At 49.3% G+C, this 23,210-nt stretch overlaps 3 protein-coding genes and 1 pseudogene across 6 annotated transcripts in view; 3 read left to right on the forward strand and 1 right to left on the reverse strand.

The window, feature by feature from the left end:
- The window catches only part of LOC146356234 (uncharacterized), a 943,348-nt gene that overhangs the window by 272,466 nt on the left and 647,672 nt on the right, over positions 1-23,210 (reverse strand). The gene's annotated exons all lie outside the window — the stretch shown is intronic.
- LOC146356242 (uncharacterized) overlaps positions 1-23,210 on the forward strand; it is a 113,074-nt gene that overhangs the window by 58,786 nt on the left and 31,078 nt on the right. For 2 of the 3 annotated variants that reach the window (XR_014787256.1, XM_084831230.1), the window contains exons 1-2: positions 18,479-18,529; positions 19,509-19,621. Coding sequence is in view for 1 of the 3 variants with exons in the window: in XM_084831229.1 (XP_084687355.1) it covers positions 19,509-19,621 (113 nt within the window). In the remaining 2 variants the exon portion in view is untranslated. Of the gene's footprint in view, positions 1-18,478; positions 18,530-19,508; positions 19,622-23,210 lie in introns of those variants that run through there. The other variant, XM_084831229.1, reaches the window with a different exon arrangement.
- LOC146356247 (uncharacterized) lies at positions 1,645-13,322 on the forward strand (annotated as a pseudogene). The gene is made up of 2 exons (XR_014787300.1): positions 1,645-3,298; positions 11,278-13,322. The product of XR_014787300.1 is annotated as an uncharacterized LOC146356247 (transcript).
- On the forward strand, positions 13,321-13,944 carry LOC146356248 (uncharacterized; the record flags this gene model as incomplete). The annotated part of the gene is made up of 1 exon (XM_084838651.1): positions 13,321-13,944. A coding segment is annotated over one exon (624 nt), but the record flags the coding sequence as incomplete, so codon positions are not given.

A 23,210-nucleotide genomic window follows, 5' to 3' on the forward strand; every position in this document is an offset into this window, starting at 1 on the left:
CTGATTTCTCTCCCCAGAATGAACTGGTTCAGCCTTCCTCCACCTGGGGATGCTGGGAATTGCGATCCAAGGCAACTGGAGGGCGCCAGGCTGAGGAAGGCTGAACTGGGACGATTCTGGGAAGGAGTTTTCTGGCTGCGGGAGGGGGGGGGTCCCGCTTCTTCCTCTCCTTGGTCAGGGAAGAGATGGCCTCCTCCCTGGCGGGAGACCATTTTGCTGTCCTTTTTCTCCTCGCTGGTCAGAAGTAAGGAAAGCGAGAGTGCTTCCCGAGGACGCTTTTCCAGGCACTGGCCCCTTCCCTAGCCAGCAGAGCTAATGGCTCCTCCTCCTGCTTTTACTCTTTTCATGGAGGAAACTGAATTACCACAGGGTAATTTGATAGCTCATTATAGGGGCCTATAAGACCACTGATAGACACATCCTTCATGATACCCTTCGTGGCAATGTGTTCCATAGTAGAATGAGGCATCATGTGCAGAAGTGCTGTCTTTAGTGTCCAAGGCCCGTAACGCTGCCAGCCGCTGGCGTCAGGACGGTCTGGATAGTCGAGTTGGTCTGCGCATCTGGAGTTTCCAACAAAGACAGTTGGGATGTCAACATGTCGATCGTCCTTCCCCAATCTGTTACCCTCCAGGTGTGTTGGACTGCAACTCCCATAACTCCCAGCCAGCATGCCCAATGGCCATCTCATTTTATTAAGCTGCATACAGAGAGAACCCCAGGTTCTCGAATTATGGGAGACGGAACCAGGGGTCGCCCCACGAAGCTGATCCGTGGGAGATTCCGGAGAGATCAGAGGAAGGGCTTCTTCACACAGCGCAGAGACAAACTATGGAACTCACTACCACAGGATGTAGCGATGGCCGCTGTGGCGCCCCTGCCTATTCATCAGTGAGAAGCCTTCCCAATAAGGCCTTTTCCACTGCAGGCAACATCTTCCCACCCGTAACGGATATTAGACACAAATATGGGGTTAGTTCACTGGGTTTACCGTTGCTTGATTCCAGCAGCCTGTTCGCTCCTGCTTTAATAAGGAAGGCGCCTGTGTCAGTCATAGTTAGAAACAATTTTACGGAAGAAGACAGAAAGACCTTGCAGTTCAAAGACATTAGTTCTACATTAGAGAAATGTCAAGATATTTGTTTTGAAGTATAAAGTGCAGAGAAAGAACAGTCCGCAATTTCTACCTCTGGGTTATGTGAAATTTAAAGAATCCCTTGTTGGAAACTGTTCTTCAAGATGTTTTTTCCAGTTGAGGATTTTTGCTGATACATGAGAATGTGTGGTAGAAATTTGACACTGTGAAGCTCAAACTAGAGATTAGGAAGCTAAGACCTGCTCCTCAAGCTTTAGGGGGTCAGCTTTAACAGCTGTTCCGGTAAGATCCTGGATAGAGTCCTTGAAGCATTTTTAAATTGTCACCGGGGTTTTCTGGTATGTGTGTGTGAGAGATGTTCTTCTACTATGCAACTTTGTCATTTGACAAAAGTAATGTCAGTTTGTCGGTGCTTTCTATCATGTTTTTAATTGAAACTTTTACAGTCAGTATACGTTCCTAGAAACATTTTCAAATAGACAATGGGATTTTTTGGAAGGGTGTTTGTGTGCTGTACTTACAGTGTACTGCTTTTTATTTCGTCCAAGGTACGTAAGAGCCTAGGTGCAAGTGGAAGTCTTACTAATCATCGGAGAATACACACTGTGGAGGAGTTGTATAAATGCCTGGAATGTAGACAGAGCGTCAGTGATGGAGGAAATCTCCTTAAACATCAAAGAACCCGTGCTGGGGAGAAGCCATGTAAATGCCTGGAATGTAGAAAGAGCTCCAGTCATCGTGGAAGTCTTACTAGACATCTAAGTATCCAGATCCGGGAGAAGTCATATGCATGCAAGGAATGTGGAAAGTGCTTCAGTGTAAGTGGAAGTTTTACTCAACATCAAAGAACCCACACCAGAGAGAAGCCATATACATACATGGAATGCGGAAAGATATTCAGTTTCACTGGAAGTCTCACTAAACATCAAAGAACTCACACTAGGGAGAAGCCAAATGAATAAATGGAATACGGAAAGAGATTCAGTGATAGTGGACTTCTTACTCAGCATCAAAGAACCCATACTGGTGAGAAGCCACATCACTGCATGGAATGTGGAAAGAGCTTCAGTGTAAGTGGAAATCTTACTAAACATCAAAGAACCCATACTGGTGAGAAGCCATATAACTGCATGGAATGTGGAAAGAGGTTCAGTGATAGAGGAAATCTCATTAAACATCAAAGAACCCACACTGGAGAGAAGCCGTATAAATGCGTGGAATGTGGAAAGAGCTTTAGTGATAGAGGTAATCTCATAAAACATCAAAGAACCCACACTGGAGAAAAGCCATATAAATGCCTGGAATGTGGAAAGAGCTTTAGTGATAGTAGCAGTCTTACTCATCATCAAAGAACCCACAATGGACAGAAGCCATATAAATGCATGGAATGTGGAAAGAGCTTCAGTGTTAGTGGCAGTCTTATTAAACATCAAAGAACCCACACCGGGGAGAAGCCATATAAATGTCTGGAATGTGGAAAGAGCTTCAGTGATAGTGGGAGTCTTACTCTGCATCAGAGAACCCACACCGGAGAGAAGCCATATAAATGCGTGGAATGTGGAAAGAGCTTCAGTGATAGAGGAAATCTCATTAAACATCAAAGAACGCACACAGGGGAGAAGCCCTATAAATGCTTGGAATGTGGAAAGAGCTTCAGTGATCGTAGCAGTCTTACTCAGCATCAAAGAACCCACAGCGGAGAGAAGCCATATAAATGCATGGAATGTGGAAAGAGCTTCAGTCAAAGTGGAAATTGTGCTGAACATCAAAAAACGCACACTGGGGAGACGCCATATAAATGCATGGAATGTGGAAGGAGCTTCAGTCGAAGTGGATATCTTGCTGAACATCAAAAATCCCACACTGGAGAGAAACCATGCAAATGCCTGGAATGTGGAAAGTGCTTCAGTGTCAGTGTCAGTCTTACTAAATACCAAAGAACCCACACCGGAGAGAAGCCATATAAATGCATGGCATGTGAAAAGAACTTCAGTCAAAGTGGAAATCTTGCTGAACACCAAAGAACCCACACCGGAGAGAAGCCATATAAATGCCTGGAATGTGGAAAGAGCTTCAGTCGAAGTGGATATCGTGCTGAACATCAAAGAACCCATATAGGGGAGAAACCGTAGTAATGCCACGAGTATGGAAAGCGCTTCAACAATATTGGACATCTTAATATACATCAAAGAACCCACACAGGAGAACCCATATGAATATATGGACTGTAGAAAGAGCTTCAGCAAAAGAGGAAACCTTCATATGTTTCCAAAAACCCACACAGAAGTAAATGAACACGGAAATGTATGGAGTGTGGAAAGGGGCTCAGCAATAGTGGGAGCTATCCTGCTCACATTGGGGCTGGGATACAAGCTGGGGCCCAGTCAGGGTGAATATGCAAAGTAATTTGAATAGGCTTTCTAAAGTTAAACACAGGGAAATCAGGAGAAGAGCTGGGTTAACAAAGAAACGCCAGGCAGGATTCTGGGAACTTCACAACATAAGAAGATCCGTTCTGCATCAGACCAGACGCCCACCTAGTCCAACATCCTGTTAGCAGCGTGTGGCAAATCAGGCCAATCTTAAGAGCACAAGAGGAGCCCTGCTGGATCAGACCAAAGGTCCTTTTAGTCCAGCATGTGGTTCAGAGAGCGGCCAACCAGCTGTCGACCAGGAGCCCATGAGCAGTACACTTCCCTATTTGCACCACCTTACCCCTGTTGTAAATTAGCATATTAATGGCTAGACGGCCACAGGATAGGTCGGTTCCCTGAGAACCGACGTCCACCCCCTCCCCATGCTCATCACTCGTAGGAGGAGTGCGGAGTGGCGAAAGCGGGGCGTTCCTGGGGGCAGGGATGGATGGGGAGCGTGGAAGTGCCATTCCGACGTTTCCTATACCTCATCCGGCGTGTCCCCCCCCCACTCCGATTTCCCGCGGCTAGAAAGCTGGAATGGCTGCCTAGCTGCGAATGCAGGGTGGCTGAAGTGCGGAGGGGACGATCCCCTCCGCGCTGCTCCTGCCCTGGATAGGCGGCCGCCCATCCCGATGGGATTGCGCCCCACATGTTGGATGATGATACGAGTTTCCAAAGCCCACTGCCACTCAAGTTGGTCTGTTGGCTCACGAGTGATGATTGTCTTTTCCTTGAGGCTTCTGGGATGAGACACAGCAGTGCCAAACCTTTAGTAATTGCTGATTGGCTCATCGGAACTCTCTGCTGATAGGAAAGTTCTGCAGACGAGCGGTGCCTGGCTTTGGACTGCGGGCGCCATGGGGTCACTGCCCATATTGAATTTATAGCAGCACGAATAGTGAAAATCGTGCTGTGCCAAAGAGTATTCCCCCATGTTTTTCAGCCCGTCTTACTCAAGGTGATAGAAAAGAAATGGCTTTCAAAATGGAATTCAATGGTGAAGAATAGTTTGGAGGAAGTCTGCTTGGTTGGGTTTGGGTTTCCTGTGCTTACTTTCCGCAGGAGGTGAGCCTCGCGCTGTGCCTAGGCGTTCCGTTCGTCCCTCCAGCAGCCTGCAGCCTCCTCGGCTTCCCATACGTCAGGTCAAGCCCCGGGGAAGACGTCATGATGTAATTCCTGCTGCAAGGCTTTTTTCAGAGGAGGAAGTGCAGGCAGCCCGGGAGAGTGCAAAGCCAGGAAGTGATGCGTAAAAGAAAGAAAACACAAAACAGCACCCTCGGCTGCCTCGCAGTAATTGGACGAACTCAAAAATATAGCAAGTTTTTTTTCGAAAACACTCTGAGAATGGGGCAGAACAACGGAAGCCTTTTTTCAGGGGGGAAGAAAACTTCCAGGAGCTTGGAGAGATTTTGGCTCAGCACTCGCTCCACCTCTTCCCTGGAGCTGGACAGAACACCCCCCCTCACACTGTGGTGGATGTAAAATGGGGGTGGGCCTGGCGGTGTTGCCTCTTGCAGTGGGAGCAGAGAAAAACCAAAGCCCCTTAGGAAAAAGGAAAGAAGCTGTTCGCCAAGCCCTGTCAGTGGTGAGCCCTACCTGTGGGAAACTGTTGGGAATTTCTCCTTGCCCTGGAGAAATTTGGTGAAGTTTCTCTACCCACAAATAGGGTAGAGAATATTGAGAGGCCATTTGCACACAGCTCTCAATAAAACAAGAATTCCATCAGATAAGGAAATAGAAATCTTCTCAGATCATAAATGGAAGCAATATGTGTTGAGAACACATCCTCACAAGACAGGTTGAAGTCAGAGAAATAATTGTCTCGCACGCATGTAACATGTCAGGGAATTCTGGATGGTTTGAGATGTATGTAGTAGCCATTTATCTTAATAAGTGATATTGCTAAGGTGATTTTAAAAATAGTAATGTATCCTTAAGAATGTAGCATAACGGAAACATACATGAATATAGTAAAAAAAGACTAAACCCATTTTATAGATTCTGAAAGGTGTGCAAAGTCGACGTTGATCATGCAACCTTGGGAGGTATCCTCTTGGATCAGCTACCCCCAATGTGTATGCTAGCTTGAAACGAAGAATTGTTCTTGCTGTGCCTTTAGAAGCCTTGACTTAAGATGATGTTGGACACATCATGTGTTTGAATCTGTGCAGCCGTGTATGACGCATTTTTATGCTGATACTTTATAGTAAAAACCCCCCAAGGGACAAATCTTGTCTGAGAGAGTGATTTCTGGACATAAACTTTATGTGGGGCCCATATTGAGGGTGAAGAATTTGCCTTACCCCTGAATGGCATCTGGGTTTTGGGAGGAATCTGATGTGCAGTTAAACAGGTAATTCAGGGTTGCCTGTCTACTGGTCATATACTTTGAGATAACCTCTGAACTGGGACATAGGTCGCAATAGCCACCCCAGTGTCCCTGGGAAGAAGGACAGGAGTGCAAGAGCACCTGTCTGCTCCTGTTCTCCGTCAGGGTGGTTTACTGTCTTGTCCCTGCAGTGTGATAATTGTATTTTGTGCTGTGCTGGCATGTTTACCCATCTGCGGCCCGCTGCCATATATTTGTTAGTCACTTCCAGGGTAAAATCTCTGGCATCCGCCGGGACTTAGACTCCAGTGTTCCAGCAGGTGAAGCAGGTTTGGTATCCAGAGTACAGCCTTGTCCAGTTTTGCTGGATGAGTTTCAGTTGGTAGAACTCAAGAACATTAACCATGTGCGTGGACAGGTTCATGCAGCCACCTCCGTACTGGATCCTCGCCCCTCTTGGCTCCTAAAAACCGGCGGGGAGGGAATAGCCTGTGGGGCCGGAGAGGTGATTCGTGCTTCCTTGCGAGAGGGAGTGGTCCCAGGCTGCCTGAAAGAGGCAGCGGTGAGGCCACTCCTGAAGAAATCCTGCCTAGACCCGGCAAATCTCAATAATTTCAGGCTGGTGGCAAATGCTCCATTCCCGGGCCAGGTCCTTGAGTGGGTGGCTGCAAGCCAGCTCTGGACATTCTTGGAAGAGACTGATCATCATCCTCACAAAATTGTGCCCAAAGCAGCTCACAACAGAACAGATGAACAATAATATAATTTACAAGATATCAACCAGCAATAAATAGAACCATATGCAAAAGGTACAATGGAAGCAAGTAGAAATAATCATAATGTTGGCAGATCAATACAGAGTGGACGTATCAATAGATATAATCTGCAATAAGACGGTAAGAAAACTAAAGTCATCCCTATGACTGCGCACTAAAGGGGAGACAGAAGAAAGCACAATGCACAAAGAGTAATAAATCTATATATGAATCTCCACTGCACGTGAGGGCCCGCCACAAGCACAGCAGGACTTGCTTCAAGGCGCTGCCATTAACCTGCAGAGCCTTGCATGGCGCGGGACCGCAGTGCCTGATTTGTTTTGTCGGTTGATCCGTTTCTCTCGGAAGTGGCCGCTCCGGGCCATGCCGTTCTGTTCCGGACGTGTTCTGGGCGATACGGGGTTCGTAGCGAGACAACATTGCAAGCGTGTTAGGCCTAAAACGTTGTTCTCAAGTGTTTCCTTACACGCGCGGCTATCTGGGGCATTAAAAAACCAATACAGAGTCTGTCCCGGGCTTTTCCGCTCCGGCTTTGGCGCCGTCCCCCGCCCAGGAGCCGGGAAGCTGGGTCCCGCGGAGGCTGGCGGCTCCGGCGCCCGTGGGGCGCTGGTCTGCGCCGGGCCCAGGCGGGCCTCCGCAGGGCTTCCCCAGCGCGCCTCCGGAGTCCGGCTGGGCCGGGCCCTGGCCGGGGCTGGCGAGAGGCGCCCGGGAATCGGCCTCCTGCGCTGGCAGGGGTGGGCTCGATGGCCTCGCGGCCCCTCCAGCCCGTGAGTGTCTCCGCGCGGCGGGACTATCCGCCAGCGCTTCCCGGGGCGGGGCGGGGCGGGGCGGGCGGCTCCGCAGGCGCGGCGGGACTGCAAGCCCCATCATCCCCGGGAGGGGGCGCCCCGCACAGCCGCCGCCGCCTCGGCCGGAGCCTCCCGCGGCGCGGCGTCCGAGCGGAGGAGGAGCGGGCGGCCAGCGCGGCCTCCTCGCCTGGGCCCGGAGCCGTGAACTGCAAGTCCCAGCGCCCCGCGCGCCGCGAGGGCGGAAGCGCCGGGGCGGGGAGGCCCTGCGGAGGGCGCGCGCCTCTGCCCGCCGGCCTGGGGGTGAGTGAGGGGTCCGGTGAGCCCCGGGTGGGGTCGGCCTCGTGGGGTTCCTCGGCGAGAGGCGAGGGGTCGCCGTGGGGTCCAGGGCGAGGGGAGAAGGCGGCCAGGAATCGTGCTGGTTGGGGTGGGGAGGGGAGGGGAGGGAAGAGGCCCCCCGGGAAGGGAGCCCCCCACGCCCTGCGGCGGGGAGGGGACGCGCCTCGGGGCAGAGCCTCGCCTGGCGGAGGACGAAGAGCGGCTCTCCCCCCGCCGCGAGGAACGGGCCCCGTAGCGAGCCCAGCGTGGCCGGCTGGGGAGCCCCCCCACCGCGTGGCCTCAGTTGCACGACCCCCCCCGCCCCGATGGCAGCGCTTGGAGTCGTAGGACGTTTCGCTGCCCAGACGTGCGCAGGATTGCACCCTTGCTGGATGGACGAATAGTCCGCGTCCTCCCGGAGGCTCAGGGCTGGTGACAATGTGCTGATCATTCCTTCATCTTCCCGTGTTGCTGGTCACCAAAAGGCAGTCTGAATGAAACGTGGCTCCCGCTGCTTCCGGAAGATGCACAGGCTTTGGTTTTTACCGTATGTGTGGTACTTGACAGAGAATCATCAGCAACAAAGTCAGGTCTCTGCCCCTAGAAGCTTACAGTTTAAATGTGATTTGTAATCCAAAGTTACATAGCTGTTTGAAACTTAATTTTTGATGATACACGCTGTTGTTGGTGTTGTTGTTATCATCATCATCATGAGTATGTGCTTCTTTTTCCTCACACCATGCAGCTATGATGTGCCTTTAGGAAGTAAGCGTGTGGAGATGTGAATGGCCTAGACCCTTGTCCTCCCCTTGAAAATATGCTTCCATTGTTCTGCACTTTTTATTGAAAAACACACACAAAGCTGAATTAATACCCCTAACTGAGGTCTGTTTATGGGGGGGGGGAGGGGGGCTCCTTGCTGCATCACCCGTAAAATTCGTGATGCCTTGGCAGTTCTCCAACCGATACCCCAGGGCCAGCTAGAGCACCATCCTGTCCCACTCCCACAGTTCCGGTGCAGGAAAGGAGAGCAGGAACACAGCAATACAGCAGCTCCCTCCGTAAGTGTGTTTCGGATTGGTGCCCTTTTGTGCTTTGCAGTGCGGGGGGCAGGGCAGGGCAGGGGTTGGGCTGGAGACCTTTTCTGGAAATGTTTCACATCTTGATGAACATGGCAAAGAGGGAGGCAGATGGGTGGTGCAAATGAGAAGCAAGATGAGGTCTTGTTCAGCTATTGTATGATTAATGTTCATTGTTAGAGTTGGTTTGTGCCAGTTTTGGGGATTTATCACACAGTGCTACGCACGTTTACCCAGAAGTCAGTCCCACTCTGTTCATTTGCCAGTTGGGCTTTCTCCCAGGTAAGTGTGCCTACGACTGCAGCCTCAGCTGCCTTCCCAAGATCTCTGTAAATTTAATTCGAACTAAACACCCATTGGATCGCACCGTTAATTCTTGAACAGTAGTTTCTACAGAAAGCAGAACTGCCAAATGCAACCTGCTCTGTCAGCTACCGTTTTTGGTACAAGGTCGGCATGTGCGTGGGCAAACAAAACCTGGTGGAGGGAGGGAAACAGGAGATCAGTTGGGCGGAGGGGAGAACGGTGTGTGTGTGTGTGTGTGTGTGTGTGTGTGGTTCAATCCAGCTGGGTGTGTGGACGTTTCTGTTGCGGGATGGCTAATGGGTAATGTGGGGCGTGAAGGGCGTGTGCCAGGGGGCTGCTTAAATGAGATGGGATCTGTCCGTGGGGGCTGAGTTGAGAGGGTGAAGCTTCCATAGAGTATCATATTTTGGAAACCTAAAATGTTTTTTGAGTGTGTGAGTGAGTGGCTGAAAAACATTTTAACACCCCTGTAGACATCCAGTTGAAATACCCCTGCCTTACCATCCGCTCCACTGTTTTTGGATCCCAGTTGAAGGCTGCATATCTCACAAGGTTGATAATCATAGAAGGGGCGCGGCTGTGAGTGTCACGGAGGCACCCTGCACTCCTGGATTTGCCGCTGCACTAGCTTGTGACATAGTTTGTAGATATCAGGGCTGGGGGTGGGGGGAAGTAAAGGCCTGGTAACTATGTATACACACCTCGTCTTAATGGTCCTGGGGAGGGAAAAAAGGCAAAAAAACTTGTCCCCCCCCCCCCCGAATGTTCCCTTCTTTCCCCAGGCCCTCACATCTCTACCTGGGCCATAGGTAGCTTTGTATGTGACCATCTACACTGATGTCTGCAGCCACATTAAATAGGAAGCACAGAGCAGGCAGCTATTTTCAGTTTGGTCTCCCCCCCCCCCGACGCCGCAGCCCCTCTGTAGTTGTGCTTTCTCTGCCCTGTTTCTCCTCGCGTAACCGTGTGGAAATCAATACCATCGTTGTATTACAGAAACATTCCTCCGCCAAGCATCCTCCAGGTGTGTTGGATACAACTCCCGTAACCCCCCAGTCATCTTGCTGGGGAATCACGGTAGTTATAGTCCACCTTATCTGGAGGTCACCAAGCTAAGGTACGCTATTCCACAGAAAGAAAGGAAAACACACGTCTGTGTCTTGTGACCTGGAGAGGGAAGCAGACCTGGAAGCAATTCATGTCATGGCTGTAGACAGTAAGTTACTCCGAAGGTTACCTGTAACGGACATTAGACACAAAGGTGGGGGTAGTTCACCTGGTTTACAGTTGCTTGATTCCAGCAGCCTGTTCGCTCCTGCTTTAGTCAGGAAGGAGTCTGTGCAAGTAATAGAAATACCTCATAGTTCAAAGACATTAGTTCTACATTGGGGAAATGTCAAGATATTTGTTTTGAACTATAATGCAAAGTGCAGAGAAAGAACAGTCAGCAATGTCCACCTTATTTTGTGGGTTATTTTGTGAAAATTAAAGAATCCCTTGTTGGAAACTGTTCTTCGAGATGCTTGTTCAACTTGATGCTTTTTACTGATACATGAGAATGTGTGGTATAAAATTGATTCCGTGAAGCTCAAACTAGAGATTAGGAAGCTAAGACCTGCTCCTCAGCCCTCAGGGGGACTTTGACAGCTGTTCTGCTAAGATCCTGCATATGGTCCTTGAAGCATTTTTGAATTGTCACCGGGGTTTTTTCATATGTGTCTGTGAGAGTTGTTCTTCTGCTATGCAACTTTGTCATTTTACAAAAGTAACGTCAGTTTGTTGGTGCTTTCTATCATGTTTTTGATGTAAAATTTTACAGTCAGTGCAACACCTGTTGTGGCAAGATCCTACATACGTTCCTAGAAACATTTTCAAATAGACACTGGGATTCTTTGGAGGGGGGTTTGTGTAATGTACTTACACTATACAACTTTTTATTTCATCAAAGGTATGTAAGACCCTATGTGCCAGTGGAAGTCTTACTAATCAGAGAATACACAGTGGGGAGGAGTCGTATAAAGGCATGGAATGTAGGAAGAGTTTCAGTGATCGAGGAAATGTCCTTCAACATCAAGGAACCCACGCTGTGGAAAAGCCATATAAATGCCTGGAATGTAGAAAGAGCTTCAGTCATCGTGGAAGTCTTACTAGACATCTAAGTATCCACAATCGGGAGAAGTCATACGCATGCGAGGCATGTGGAAAGTGCTTCAGTGTAAGTGGACATCTTACTAAACATCAGAGAAGACATACTGGGGAGAAGCCATATAACTGCCTGGAACGTGGAAAGAGTTTCAGTGATAGTGGAAATCTTACGAAATATCAAAGAACCCACACCGGAGAGAAGCCATATACATGCCTGGAATGTGGAAAGAGCTTCAGTCAAAGTGGACATCTTGCTGAACATCAAAGAACGCACAGTGGGCAGAAGCCATATAAATTCATGGAATGTGGAAAGAGCTTCAGGCGAATGGGAAATCTTGCTGAACATCAAAGAACCCAGACCGGGGAGAAGCCATCTAACTGCCTGGAATGTGGAAAGATCTTCACTGAGAGTAGAAGGCTTACTCAACATCAAAGAACCCACACCGGAGAGAAGCCATATACATGCCTGGAATGTGGAAAGAGCTTCAATGTAATTCTAAGTCTTACTAGACATCAACGAACGCACACCGGGCAGAAGCCATATAAATGCCTGGAATGTGGAAAGATCTTCAGTGATAGTGGAAATCTCACTCAACATCAAAGAACCCATACTGGTGAGAAACAATATAACTGCCTGGAATGTGGGAAGAGCTTCAATGAGAGTGGAAGGCTTACTGAACATCAAAGAACCCACACCGGAGAGAAGCCATATAAATGCCTGGAATGTGGAAAGAGCTTCAGTGTAAGTCTAAGTCTTACTAGACATCAACGAACGCACACCGGGCAGAAGCCATATAAATGCCTGGAATGTGGAAAGAGCTTCAGTGATAGTGGAAATCTCACTCAACATCAAAGAACCCATACTGGTGAGAAGCCATATAACTGCATGGAATGTGGAAAGACCTTCAGCGGAAGTGGAAATCTTACTCAACATCAACGAACGCACACCGGGGAGAAGCCATATACATGTCTGGAATGCGGAAAGAGTTTCAGTCGGAGTGGCAGTCTTACTTGTCACCAAAGAAGCCACACCGGGGAGAAGCCATATACATGCATGGAATGTGGAAAAAGCTTCAGTCGGAGTGGCAGCCGAACTAAACATCAAAGAACCCACAGTGGGGAGAAACCATATACATGCCTGGAATGTGGAAAGAGCTTCAGTAATGGTGGCAGTCTTACTAGTCACCAAAGAACCCACACTGGGGAGAAGCCATATAAATGCCTGGAATGTGGAAAGAGCTTCAGTGAGAGTGGAAGTCTTAATCCGCATCAAAGAACCCACACCGGAGAGAAGCCATATAAATGCATGGAATGTGGGAAGAGCTTCAGTGATGGTAGCAGTCTTACCCAGCATCAAAGAACCCACACTGGAGAGAAGCCATATAAATGCATGGAATGTGGAAAGCGCTTCAGTCATAGTGGAAATCTCACTAAACATCAAAGAACCCATATAGGGGAGAAACCATAGTAATGACACGAGTATGGAAAGAGTTACAACTATATTGGACATCTTAATATACATCAAAGATCCCACACAGGGCAACCTATATAAATAGATGGACTATAAAAAGAGCTTCAGCAGAACAGAAAACCTTTATATGTATCCAAAAAGCCACACAGAAGTAAAAATACGGAAATGTATGAAGTGTGGAAAGGGGCTCAGCAATAGCGGGAGCTATCCTGCTCCCATTGGTGCTGGGATACAACTCAGGGGGCCCAGTCAGGGTGAATAGGCAAAGTAATTTAAATAGACTGTTGGCAGATAACTACAGAATAGAAATATCAATAGATACAATATACAATCAGACATTAAAAAATAAACTAAAGTAATCCCAGCGACTGAGCAGTAAACAAGGGAGAGAATAAAGCACAATGCAAAAATAGTAACCAATATATATAACACTCCATTCCTCGTGAGGGTCCTCCAGGATTCGCCTACAAGCACAGGAGCACCCCATATCGATCCATTTCAGTCGGGGTTCAGGCTGGGTTTGGCACGGAAGCCGCCTTGGTCGCCCTGTGTGAATACCTATGTCGGGAGAAAGACGGGGGGACTGGGACCTTGTTGATTCTCCGTGATCCCTCAGCAGCTTTCGATACCATCGACCTCTGTGTCCTTCTGGGACGACCCTCTGAGTTGGGAGCGGGAGGCCCTGCAGTGCAGTGGTTTCGCTCCTCCTCGGCGGGCTGGCTCTGGAAGGTGGTGCTTGGGGATCATTGCTCTGCCCCGTGGATTCTCCAGCAAGGAGTTCCACGCTGGGGAGAAGCCATGTAAATGCCTGGAATGTAGAAAGAGCTTCAGTCATAGTGGAAATCTTACTAGACATCTAAGTATCCAGATCCAGGAGAAGTCATATGCATGCAAGGAATGTGGAAAGAGATTCAGTGTAAGTGGAAATCTTACTAAACATCAAAGAACCCATATTGGTGAGAGGCCATATAAATGCTTGGAATGTGGAAAGAGCTTCAGTGATCGTAGCGGTCTTACTCAGCATCAAAGAACCCACAGCGGAGAGAAGCCATATAAATGCATGGAATGTGGAAAGAGCTTCAGTCAAAGTGGAAATCTTGCTGAACATCAAAGAACCCACACTGGGCAGAAGCCATATAAATGCACAGAATGTGGAAAGAGCTTCAGTCGAAGTGGATATCGTGCTGAACATCAAAGAACCCATATAGGGGAGAAACCGTAGTAATGCCACGAGTATGGAAAGCGCTTCAACAATATTGGACATCTTAATATACATCAAAGAACCCACACAGGAGAACCCATATGAATATATGGACTGTAGAAAGAGCTTCAGCAAAAGAGGAAACCTTCATATGTTTCCAAAAACCCACACAGAAGTAAATGAACACGGAAATGTATGGAGTGTGGAAAGGGGCTCAGCAATAGTGGGAGCTATCCTGCTCACATTGGGGCTGGGATACAACCCGGGGCCCAGTCAGGGTGAATATGCAAAGTAATTTGAATAGGCTTTCTAAAGTTAAACACAGGGAAATCAGGAGAAGAGCTGGGTTAACAAAGAAACGCCAGGCAGGATTCTGGGAACTTCATAACATAAGAAGATCCGTGCTGCATCAGACCAGACGCCCACCTAGTCCAACATCCTGTTAGCAGCGTGTGGCAAATCAGGCCAATCTTAAGAGCACAAGAGGAGCCCTGCTGGATCAGACCAAAGGTCCTTTTAGTCCAGCATGTGGTTCACAGAGCGGCCAACCAGCTGTCGACCAGGAGCCCATGAGCAGTACACTTCCCTATTTGCACCACCTTACCCCTGTTGTAAATTAGCATATTAATGGCTAGACGGCCACAGGATAGGTCGGTTCCCTGAGAACCGACGTCCACCCCCTCCCCATGCTCATCACTCGTAGGAGGAGTGCGGAGTGGCGAAAGCGGGGCGTTCCTGGGGGCAGGGATGGATGGGGAGCGTGGAAGTGCCATTCCGACGTTTCCTATACCTCATCCGGCGTGTCCCCCCCCCACTCTGATTTCCCGCGGCTAGAAAGCTGGAATGGCTGCCTAGCTGCGAATGCAGGGTGGCTGAAGTGCAGAGGGGACGATCCCCTCCGCGCTGCTCCTGCTCTGCGCTGGATAGGCGGCCGCCCATCCCGATGGGATTGCGCCCCACATGTTGGATGATGACACGAGTTTCCAAAGCCCACTGCCACTCAAGTTGGTCTGTTGGCTCACGAGTGATGATTGTCTTTTCCTTGAGGCTTCTGGGATGAGACACAGCAGTGCCAAACCTTTAGTAATTGCTGATTGGCTCATCGGAACTCTCTGCTGATAGGAAAGTTCTGCAGACGAGCGGTGCCTGGCTTTGGACTGTGGGCGCCGTGGGGTCACTGCCCGTATTGAATTTATAGCAGCATGAATAGTGAAAATCGTGCTGTGCCAAAGAGTATTCCCCCATGTTTTTCAGCCCATCTTACTCAAGGTGATAGAAAAGAAATGGCTTTCAAAATGGAATTCAATGGTGAAGAATAGTTTGGAGGAAGTCTGCTTGGTTGGGTTTGGGTTTCCTGTGCTTACTTTCCGCAGGAGGTGAGCCTAGCGCTGTGCCCAGGCGTTCCGTTCGTCCCTCCAGCAGCCTGCAGCCTCCTCGGCTTCCCATACGTCAGGTCAAGCCCCGGGGAAGATGTCATGATGTAATTCCTGCTACAAGGCTTTTTTCAGAGGAGGAAGTGCAGGCAGCCCGGGAGAGTGCAAAGCCAGGAAGAGATGCGTAAAAGAAAGAGAACACAAAACAGCACCCTCGGCTGCCTCGCAGTAATTGGACGAACTCAAAAATATAGCATTTTTTTTTCGAAAACACTCTGAGAATGGGGCAGAACAATGGAAGCCTTTTTTCGCGGGGGAAGAAAACTTCCAGGAGCTTGGAGAGATTTTGGCTCAGCACTCGCTCCACCTCTTCCCTGGAGCTGGACAGAACACCCCCCCACCCCCCCTCACACTGTGGTGGATGCAAAATGGGGGTGGGCCTGGCGGTGTTGCCTCTTGCAGTGGGAGCAGAGAAAAACCAAAGCCCCTTAGGAAAAAGGAAAGAAGCTGTTCGCCAAGCCCTGTCAGTGGTGAGCCCTACCTGTGGGAAACTGTTGGGAATTTCTCCTTGCCCTGGAGAAATTTGGTGAAGTTTCTCTACCCACAAATAGGGTAGAGAATATTGAGAGGCCATTTGCACACAGCTCTCAATAAAACAAGAATTCCATCAGATATGAAAATAGAAAGAAATCTTCTCAGATCATAAATAGAAGCAATATGTGTTGAGAACACATCCTCACAAGACAGGTTGAAGCCAGAGAAGTAATTGTCTCACACGCATGTAACATGTCAGGGAATTCTGGATGGTTTGATATGTATGTATTAGCCATTTATCTTAATAACAGATATTGCTAAGGCTTAGGTGATTTTAAAAATAGTAATGTATCCTTAAGAATGTAGCATAACGGAAACATACATGAATATAGTAAAAAAAGACTAAACCCATTTTATAGATTCTGAAAGGTGTGCAAAGTCGACGTTGATCATGCAACCTTGGGAGGTATCCTCTTGGATCAGCTACCCCCAATGTGTATGCTAGCTTGAAACGAAGAATTGTTCTTGCTGTGCCTTTAGAAGCCTTGACTTAAGATGATGTTGGACACATCATGTGTTTGAATCTGTGCAGCCGTGTATGACGCATTTTTATGCTGATACTTTATAGTAAACCCCCCCCAAGGGACAAATCTTGTCTGCGAGAGTGATTTCTGGACATAAACTTTATGTATGGCCCATATTGAGGGTGAAGAATTTGTCTTACCCCTGAATGGCATCTGGGTTTTGGGAGGAATCTGATGTGCAGTTAAACAGGTAATTCAGGGTTGCCTGTCTACTGGTCATATACTTTGAGATAACCTCTGAACTGGGACATAGGTCACAATAGCCACCCCAATGTCCCTGGGAAGCCCAGGAGAAGGACAGGAGTGCAAGAGCACCTGTCTGCTCCTGTTCTCCGTCAGGGTGGTTTACTGTCTTGTCCCTGCATGTGTTAATTGTATTTTGTGCTGTACTGGCATGTTTACCCATCTGCGGCCCGCTGCCATATATTTGTTAGTCACTTCCAGGGTAAAAAAGAGAGCTTCAGCTATTGGGCGGTATAGAAATGAAATGAAATGAAATAAATAAATAAATAAATAAGATCTCTGGCATCCGCCGGGACTTAGACTCCAGTGTACCAGCAGGTGAAGCAGGTTTGGTATCCAGAGTACAGCCTTGTCCAGTTTTGCTGGATGAGTTTCAGTTGGTAGAACTCAAGAACATTAACCATGTGCGTGGACAGGTTCATGCAGCCACCTCCGTACTGGATCCTCGCCCCTCTTGGCTCCTAAAAACCGGCGGGGAGGGAATAGCCTGTGGGGCCAGAGAGGTGATTCGTGCTTCTTTGCGAGAGGGAGTGGTCCCAGGCTGCCTGAAAGAGGCAGCGGTGAGGCCACTCCTGAAGAAATCCTGCCTAGACCCGGCAAATCTCAATAATTTCAGGCTGGTGGCAAATGCTCCATTCCCGGGCCAGGTCTTTGAGTGGGTGGCTGCAAGCCAGCTCTGGACATTCTTGGAAGAGACTGATCATCATCCTCACAAAATTGTGCCCAAAGCAGCTCACAACAGAACAGATGAACAATAATATAATTTACAAGATATCAACCAGCAATAAATAGAACCATATGCAAAAGGTACAATGGAAGCAAGTAGAAATAATCATAATGTTGGCAGATCAATACAGAGTGGACGTATCAATAGATATAATCTGCAATAAGACGGTAAGAAAACTAAAGTCATCCCTATGACTGCGCACTAAAGGGGAGACAGAAGAAAGCACAATGCACAAAGAGTAATAAATCTATATATGAATCTCCACTGCACGTGAGGGCCCGCCACAAGCACAGCAGGACTTGCTTCAAGGCGCTGCCATTAACCTGCAGAGCCTTGCATGGCGCGGGACCGCAGTGCCTGATTTGTTTTGTCGGTTGATCCGTTTCTCTCGGAAGTGGCCGCTCCGGGCCATGCCGTTCTGTTCCGGACGTGTTCTGGGCGATACGGGGTTCGTAGCGAGACAACATTGCAAGCGTGTTAGGCCTAAAACGTTGTTCTCAAGTGTTTCCTTACACGCGCGGCTATCTGGGGCATTAAAAAACCAATACAGAGTCTGTCCCGGGCTTTTCCGCTCCGGCTTTGGCGCCGTCCCCCGCCCAGGAGCCGGGAAGCTGGGTCCCGCGGAGGCTGGCGGCTCCGGCGCCCGTGGGGCGCTGGTCTGCGCCGGGCCCAGGCGGGGCCAGGCGGGCCTCCGCAGGGCTTCCCCAGCGCGCCTCCGGAGTCCGGCTGGGCCGGGCCCTGGCCGGGGCTGGCGAGAGGCGCCCGGGAATCGGCCTCCTGCGCTGGCAGGGGTGGGCTCGATGGCCTCGCGGCCCCTCCAGCCCGTGAGTGTCTCCGCGCGGCGGGACTATCCGCCAGCGCTTCCCGGGGCGGGGCGGGGCGGGGCGGGCGGCTCCGCAGGCGCGGCGGGACTGCAAGCCCCATCATCCCCGGGAGGGGGCGCCCCGCACAGCCGCCGCCGCCTCGGCCGGAGCCTCCCGCGGCGCGGCGTCCGAGCGGAGGAGGAGCGGGCGGCCAGCGCGGCCTCCTCGCCTGGGCCCGGAGCCGTGAACTGCAAGTCCCAGCGCCCCGCGCGCCGCGAGGGCGGAAGCGCCGGGGCGGGGAGGCCCTGCGGAGGGCGCGCGCCTCTGCCCGCCGGCCTGGGGGTGAGTGAGGGGTCCGGTGAGCCCCGGGTGGGGTCGGCCTCGTGGGGTTCCTCGGCGAGAGGCGAGGGGTCGCCGTGGGGTCCAGGGCGAGGGGAGAAGGCGGCCAGGAATCGTGCTGGTTGGGGTGGGGAGGGGAGGGGAGGGAAGAGGCCCCCCGGGAAGGGAGCCCCCCACGTCCTGCGGCGGGGAGGGGACGCGCCTCGGGGCAGAGCCTCGCCTGGCGGAGGACGAAGAGCGGCTCTCCCCCCGCCGCGAGGAACGGGCCCCGTAGCGAGCCCAGCGTGGCCGGCTGGGGAGCCCCCCCACCGCGTGGCCTCAGTTGCACGACCCCCCCCGCCCCGATGGCAGCGCTTGGAGTCGTAGGACGTTTCGCTGCCCAGACGTGCGCAGGATTGCACCCTTGCTGGATGGACGAATAGTCCGCGTCCTCCCGGAGGCTCAGGGCTGGTGACAATGTGCTGATCATTCCTTCATCTTCCCGTGTTGCTGGTCACCAAAAGGCAGTCTGAATGAAACGTGGCTCCCGCTGCTTCCGGAAGATGCACAGGCTTTGGTTTTTACCGTATGTGTGGTACTTGACAGAGAATCATCAGCAACAAAGTCAGGTCTCTGCCCCTAGAAGCTTACAGTTTAAATGTGATTTGTAATCCAAAGTTACATAGCTGTTTGAAACTTAATTTTTGATGATACACGCTGTTGTTGGTGTTGTTGTTATCATCATCATCATGAGTATGTGCTTCTTTTTCCTCACACCATGCAGCTATGATGTGCCTTTAGGAAGTAAGCGTGTGGAGATGTGAATGGCCTAGACCCTTGTCCTCCCCTTGAAAATATGCTTCCATTGTTCTGCACTTTTTATTGAAAAACACACACAAAGCTGAATTAATACCTCTAACTGAGGTCTGTTTTTGAGGGGGGGAGGGGGGCTCATTGCTGCATCACTCTTCAAACTCCTGATGCTTAACCTTGTTCTTGGCAGTTCTCCAACCGATACCCCGGTACCAGCAGCCAGGGCCAGCTAGAACACCACTCTGTCCCCACTCCCACAATTCCGGTGCAGGAAAGGAGAGCAGGAACACAGCAGCTCCCTCCGTAAGTGTGTTTCGGATTGGTGCCCTTTTGTGCTTTGCAGTGCGGGGGGCAGGGCAGGGCAGGGGTTGGGCTGGAGACCTTTTCTGGAAACGTTTCACATCTTGATGAACATGGCAAAGAAAGAGGCAGATGGGTGGTGCAAATGAGAAGCAAGATGAGGTCTTGTTCAGCTATTCTATGATTAATGTTCAGTGTTAGAGTTGGTTTGTGCCAGTTTTGGGGATTTATCACACAGTGCTACGCACGTTTACCCAGAAGTCAGTCCCACTCTGTTCATTTGCCAGTTGAGCTTTCTCCCAGGTAAGTGTGCCTAGGACTGCAGCCTTAGCTGCCTTCCCAAGATCTCTGTAAATTTAATTCGAACTAAACACTCACTGGATCGCACTGTTAATTCTTGAACAGTAGTTTCTACAGAAAGCAGAACTGCCAAATGCAACCTGCTCTGCCAGCTACCATTTTTGGTACAAGGTCGGCATGGACCTGGGCAAACAAACCCTGGTGGAGGGAGGGAAACTGGAGAAAATCAGTTGGGTGGAGGGGAGAACGGTGTGTGTGTGTGTGTGTGTGTGTGGGGGGGGTTTTCAATCCAGCTGGGGGTGTGGGCGTTTCTGTTGCGGGATGGGAGAGACATAATGCAGGAGCTCAGGGAAGGCTAGTGGTTAATGTGGGGTGCTAAGGGCGTGTGCCAGGGGGCTGCTTAAATGAGAAGGGATCTGTCCGTGGGGGCTGAGTTGAGAGGCTGAAGCTTCCATAGAGTATCATATTTTGGAAACCTAAAATGTTTGTGAGTGAGTGAGTGGCTGAAAAAGATTTTAACACCCCTGTATTTTCCTCAGACATCCAGTTGAAATACCCCTGCCTTACTGTGCACTGCACTGTTTTTGGATCTCAGTTGAAGGCTGTATATCTTGTTGTTGTTCAGTCGTTAAGTCGTATCCGACTCTTTGTGACCACATGGACCATAGCACGCCAGGCCTTCCTGTCCTCCGCTCTCTCCCGGAGCGTGCTCAAGTCCATATTCATTGCATCGGTGATGCTATCTAGCCATCTCATCCTCTCCCGTCCCCTTCTCCTTTTGCCTTCAATCTTTCCCAGCATCAGGGTCTTTTCCAGGGAGTTTTCTCTTTGCATTAGGTGGCCAAAATATTTGAGCTTCAGCTTCAGCATCTGTCCTTCCAATGAGCAGTCAGGGTTGATTTCCTTTAGGATGGACTGATTTGACCTCCTTGCAGTCCAGGGCACTCGTAAGAGTCTTCTCCAGCACCACAGTTCGAACGCATCAATTCTTCGGCGCTCAGCCTTCCGTATAGTCCAGCTCTCACAGCCATACTGTTGCAGAACCCAGAGTCAGAGAGACCACGGAGTGAAGGAAAAAGAGATTCTTTATTTAACGCGCGGGCTTAAGGCTGGAATCATTTCCAAAGAGTCAGAAGCCCTGAAATACATTAGCACATTGTTTTTATAGACATTGTGACACATATGAAACGGCTCCTCCTCTCCCTCCCGTGTGGGGTTGCAGTCCTCAACATTTCTTCTCCTAGCACTATTGTTTATAATACAAGAACTGGGTTATAGGGTAGCCATGATAAGGAGAGAACAGAAGAGAACAGCAGAGAACAAGATATACAATTGTATGACCTTTGACAAGATAAGGAATTCCTGTGTCTCGTCAGCTTACAACAATATATTCAAGGGAGAAAGAGCTCAGCAAGAACATGAAGCATGAGACTGCATGAGGCTACTTAGTCTGACCCCCGATATGGCTGCTACATTCCCCCCTTAAATGCATAATTTCATTACAATTATAGCATTTCTGATAACTATACAAAGCTTTTTGTGACATACATATTACTTAGCTTTTTGTTGGGCTATTAGAGCGTAGAGGGCAGCAGTTTTATTAGCTGAGACATAAAACAGATTGGTTAAACAGCGCATAAGACAAGGAACGCAGAGACATAACAGTATCTCTATGAACAACACTGGTAGAATTAGGATGAACAATGCTTTAAACCAGCTAAGATCTGGAAGCCAAGGGGTTAACTAATTTAGCTAATTGTTTTGTCTTATTGTTTTGTTAGCTACTATATTGTGCAGCTTGTTGATCTGTTCATTTACAGCATTGCCATTATCAGTTGTTAAAACAACAGAGCTTTTGGTGTGTCTCACAACTTAAATGATGAAGAAGGAAGAGGTAATCTATACCAGCTCTATTTTTTAGAACTGCACCTCTTAGATCACGCAACTCTTTATTTAACAATGACAATGCTCGTGAAGTGCCATTTATGCTTTTGGCTAAGCTGCAAGCTAACCGGTTGATCTCCAGACTATTAGCCAAGGCTAAACCTGGAACCCCAACCAGTGACATTGCTAACGCCAATTTTTCTGAGTCAGAATATAACTGCACATGACTATTACAATTTTTAGTTAGTTAGAGTGCTCGAGGCTGCCGTCGACGGATTTTTTCGGGCTACAGGGGAAGAATTGGCACCAGTTCAATTGGCGGCTGAGGCAACATGGGTGGTTATTAGACAAGTTGGCAGGAATGAATGACCAAGTGCGGGAACTACATGTCTAAAACCATCCATGAGGCAAAAGTATGTGGGCATCATTAAAAGATATGTTTTGAATTTTATTACAGTGGAAGGGGGCCAGGGATAGCTTTATATTTTCTGGAAAATTTTTGACAAGCATTCGTGCACACATAGTATTTGTTTCAGCAATGATGGGGGTGCGTAGAGTGAACTCTGTAGGGGGTAGGATCTTTGCAACCACGCCCCAATTAGCATTTTGGGAATAAGTTAAACTTACACCATAAACTCTTAACATGGTATCTTTTTGAATTTTCCCAGGATGTCTACAGACAGGTATTAGGCAAGAGCTAATAAGCCTGTTTGCAGGTATACCTCTTGGCAAACAAAAATGTTTTACTCTCGTGATGTTAGCCAGGTGAAGCTAGTAATTATCAGCAAATCACTGGGACAAACTTTTCTTTCCAGGGGCAGACCCCCCTTTTTGCACCTTATTAAGGAAACACAATGCAACACTACTAACACTACAACACGCATGTTTGATCTTCTTTGGGATCTGACCGTACGCCGGGCAGCTATTCACCTGGCAAGCTGCAGTAGGGTCTAGTCCCCTTCTTCAGTTCTCCAGTTGCAGGTCTGACCGTACGCAGGGGGACAGTCTCCCGGTGTGTCTACAGTAAGGTCTAGCCTGAGTCTTTTTACTGCTTTTTTAGCATGATTTTTAAAGGATTTTTGAAAAGGAAAGAAATCCTTTCAAAGGATTTTTAGGATTTTTGTTCATAGTTTACTCTCCCCCTCTCGCTCTCTTGACTCGTGTCCAATGTATCCAGGGTTTAACTCTAGCTGCTTTCATAGCTGCGGGGGTGGAAAGTATGACAGTTTTCAGTCTTCTCCATCTGGGAGTTAAAGGGTTATTTTTCTCTCTTTAACTCATACTTTAACTCTTGGTTGGAAAGGATGAACTTCTGTGATGGGAATGGCTTATTTTCTAAGACAAAGCGACGCTGGGCTTGAAGAACTTTGCTCAGTGTTTGGACTTCTTGTTTAAGGCTAACGTTTGC

Source organism: Heloderma suspectum, chromosome 2 (genome assembly GCF_057233095.1).
Source record: "Heloderma suspectum isolate Gila_16-S chromosome 2, 16-S_ref, whole genome shotgun sequence".
NCBI classification, from domain to species: Eukaryota; Metazoa; Chordata; class Lepidosauria; order Squamata; family Helodermatidae; genus Heloderma; species Heloderma suspectum.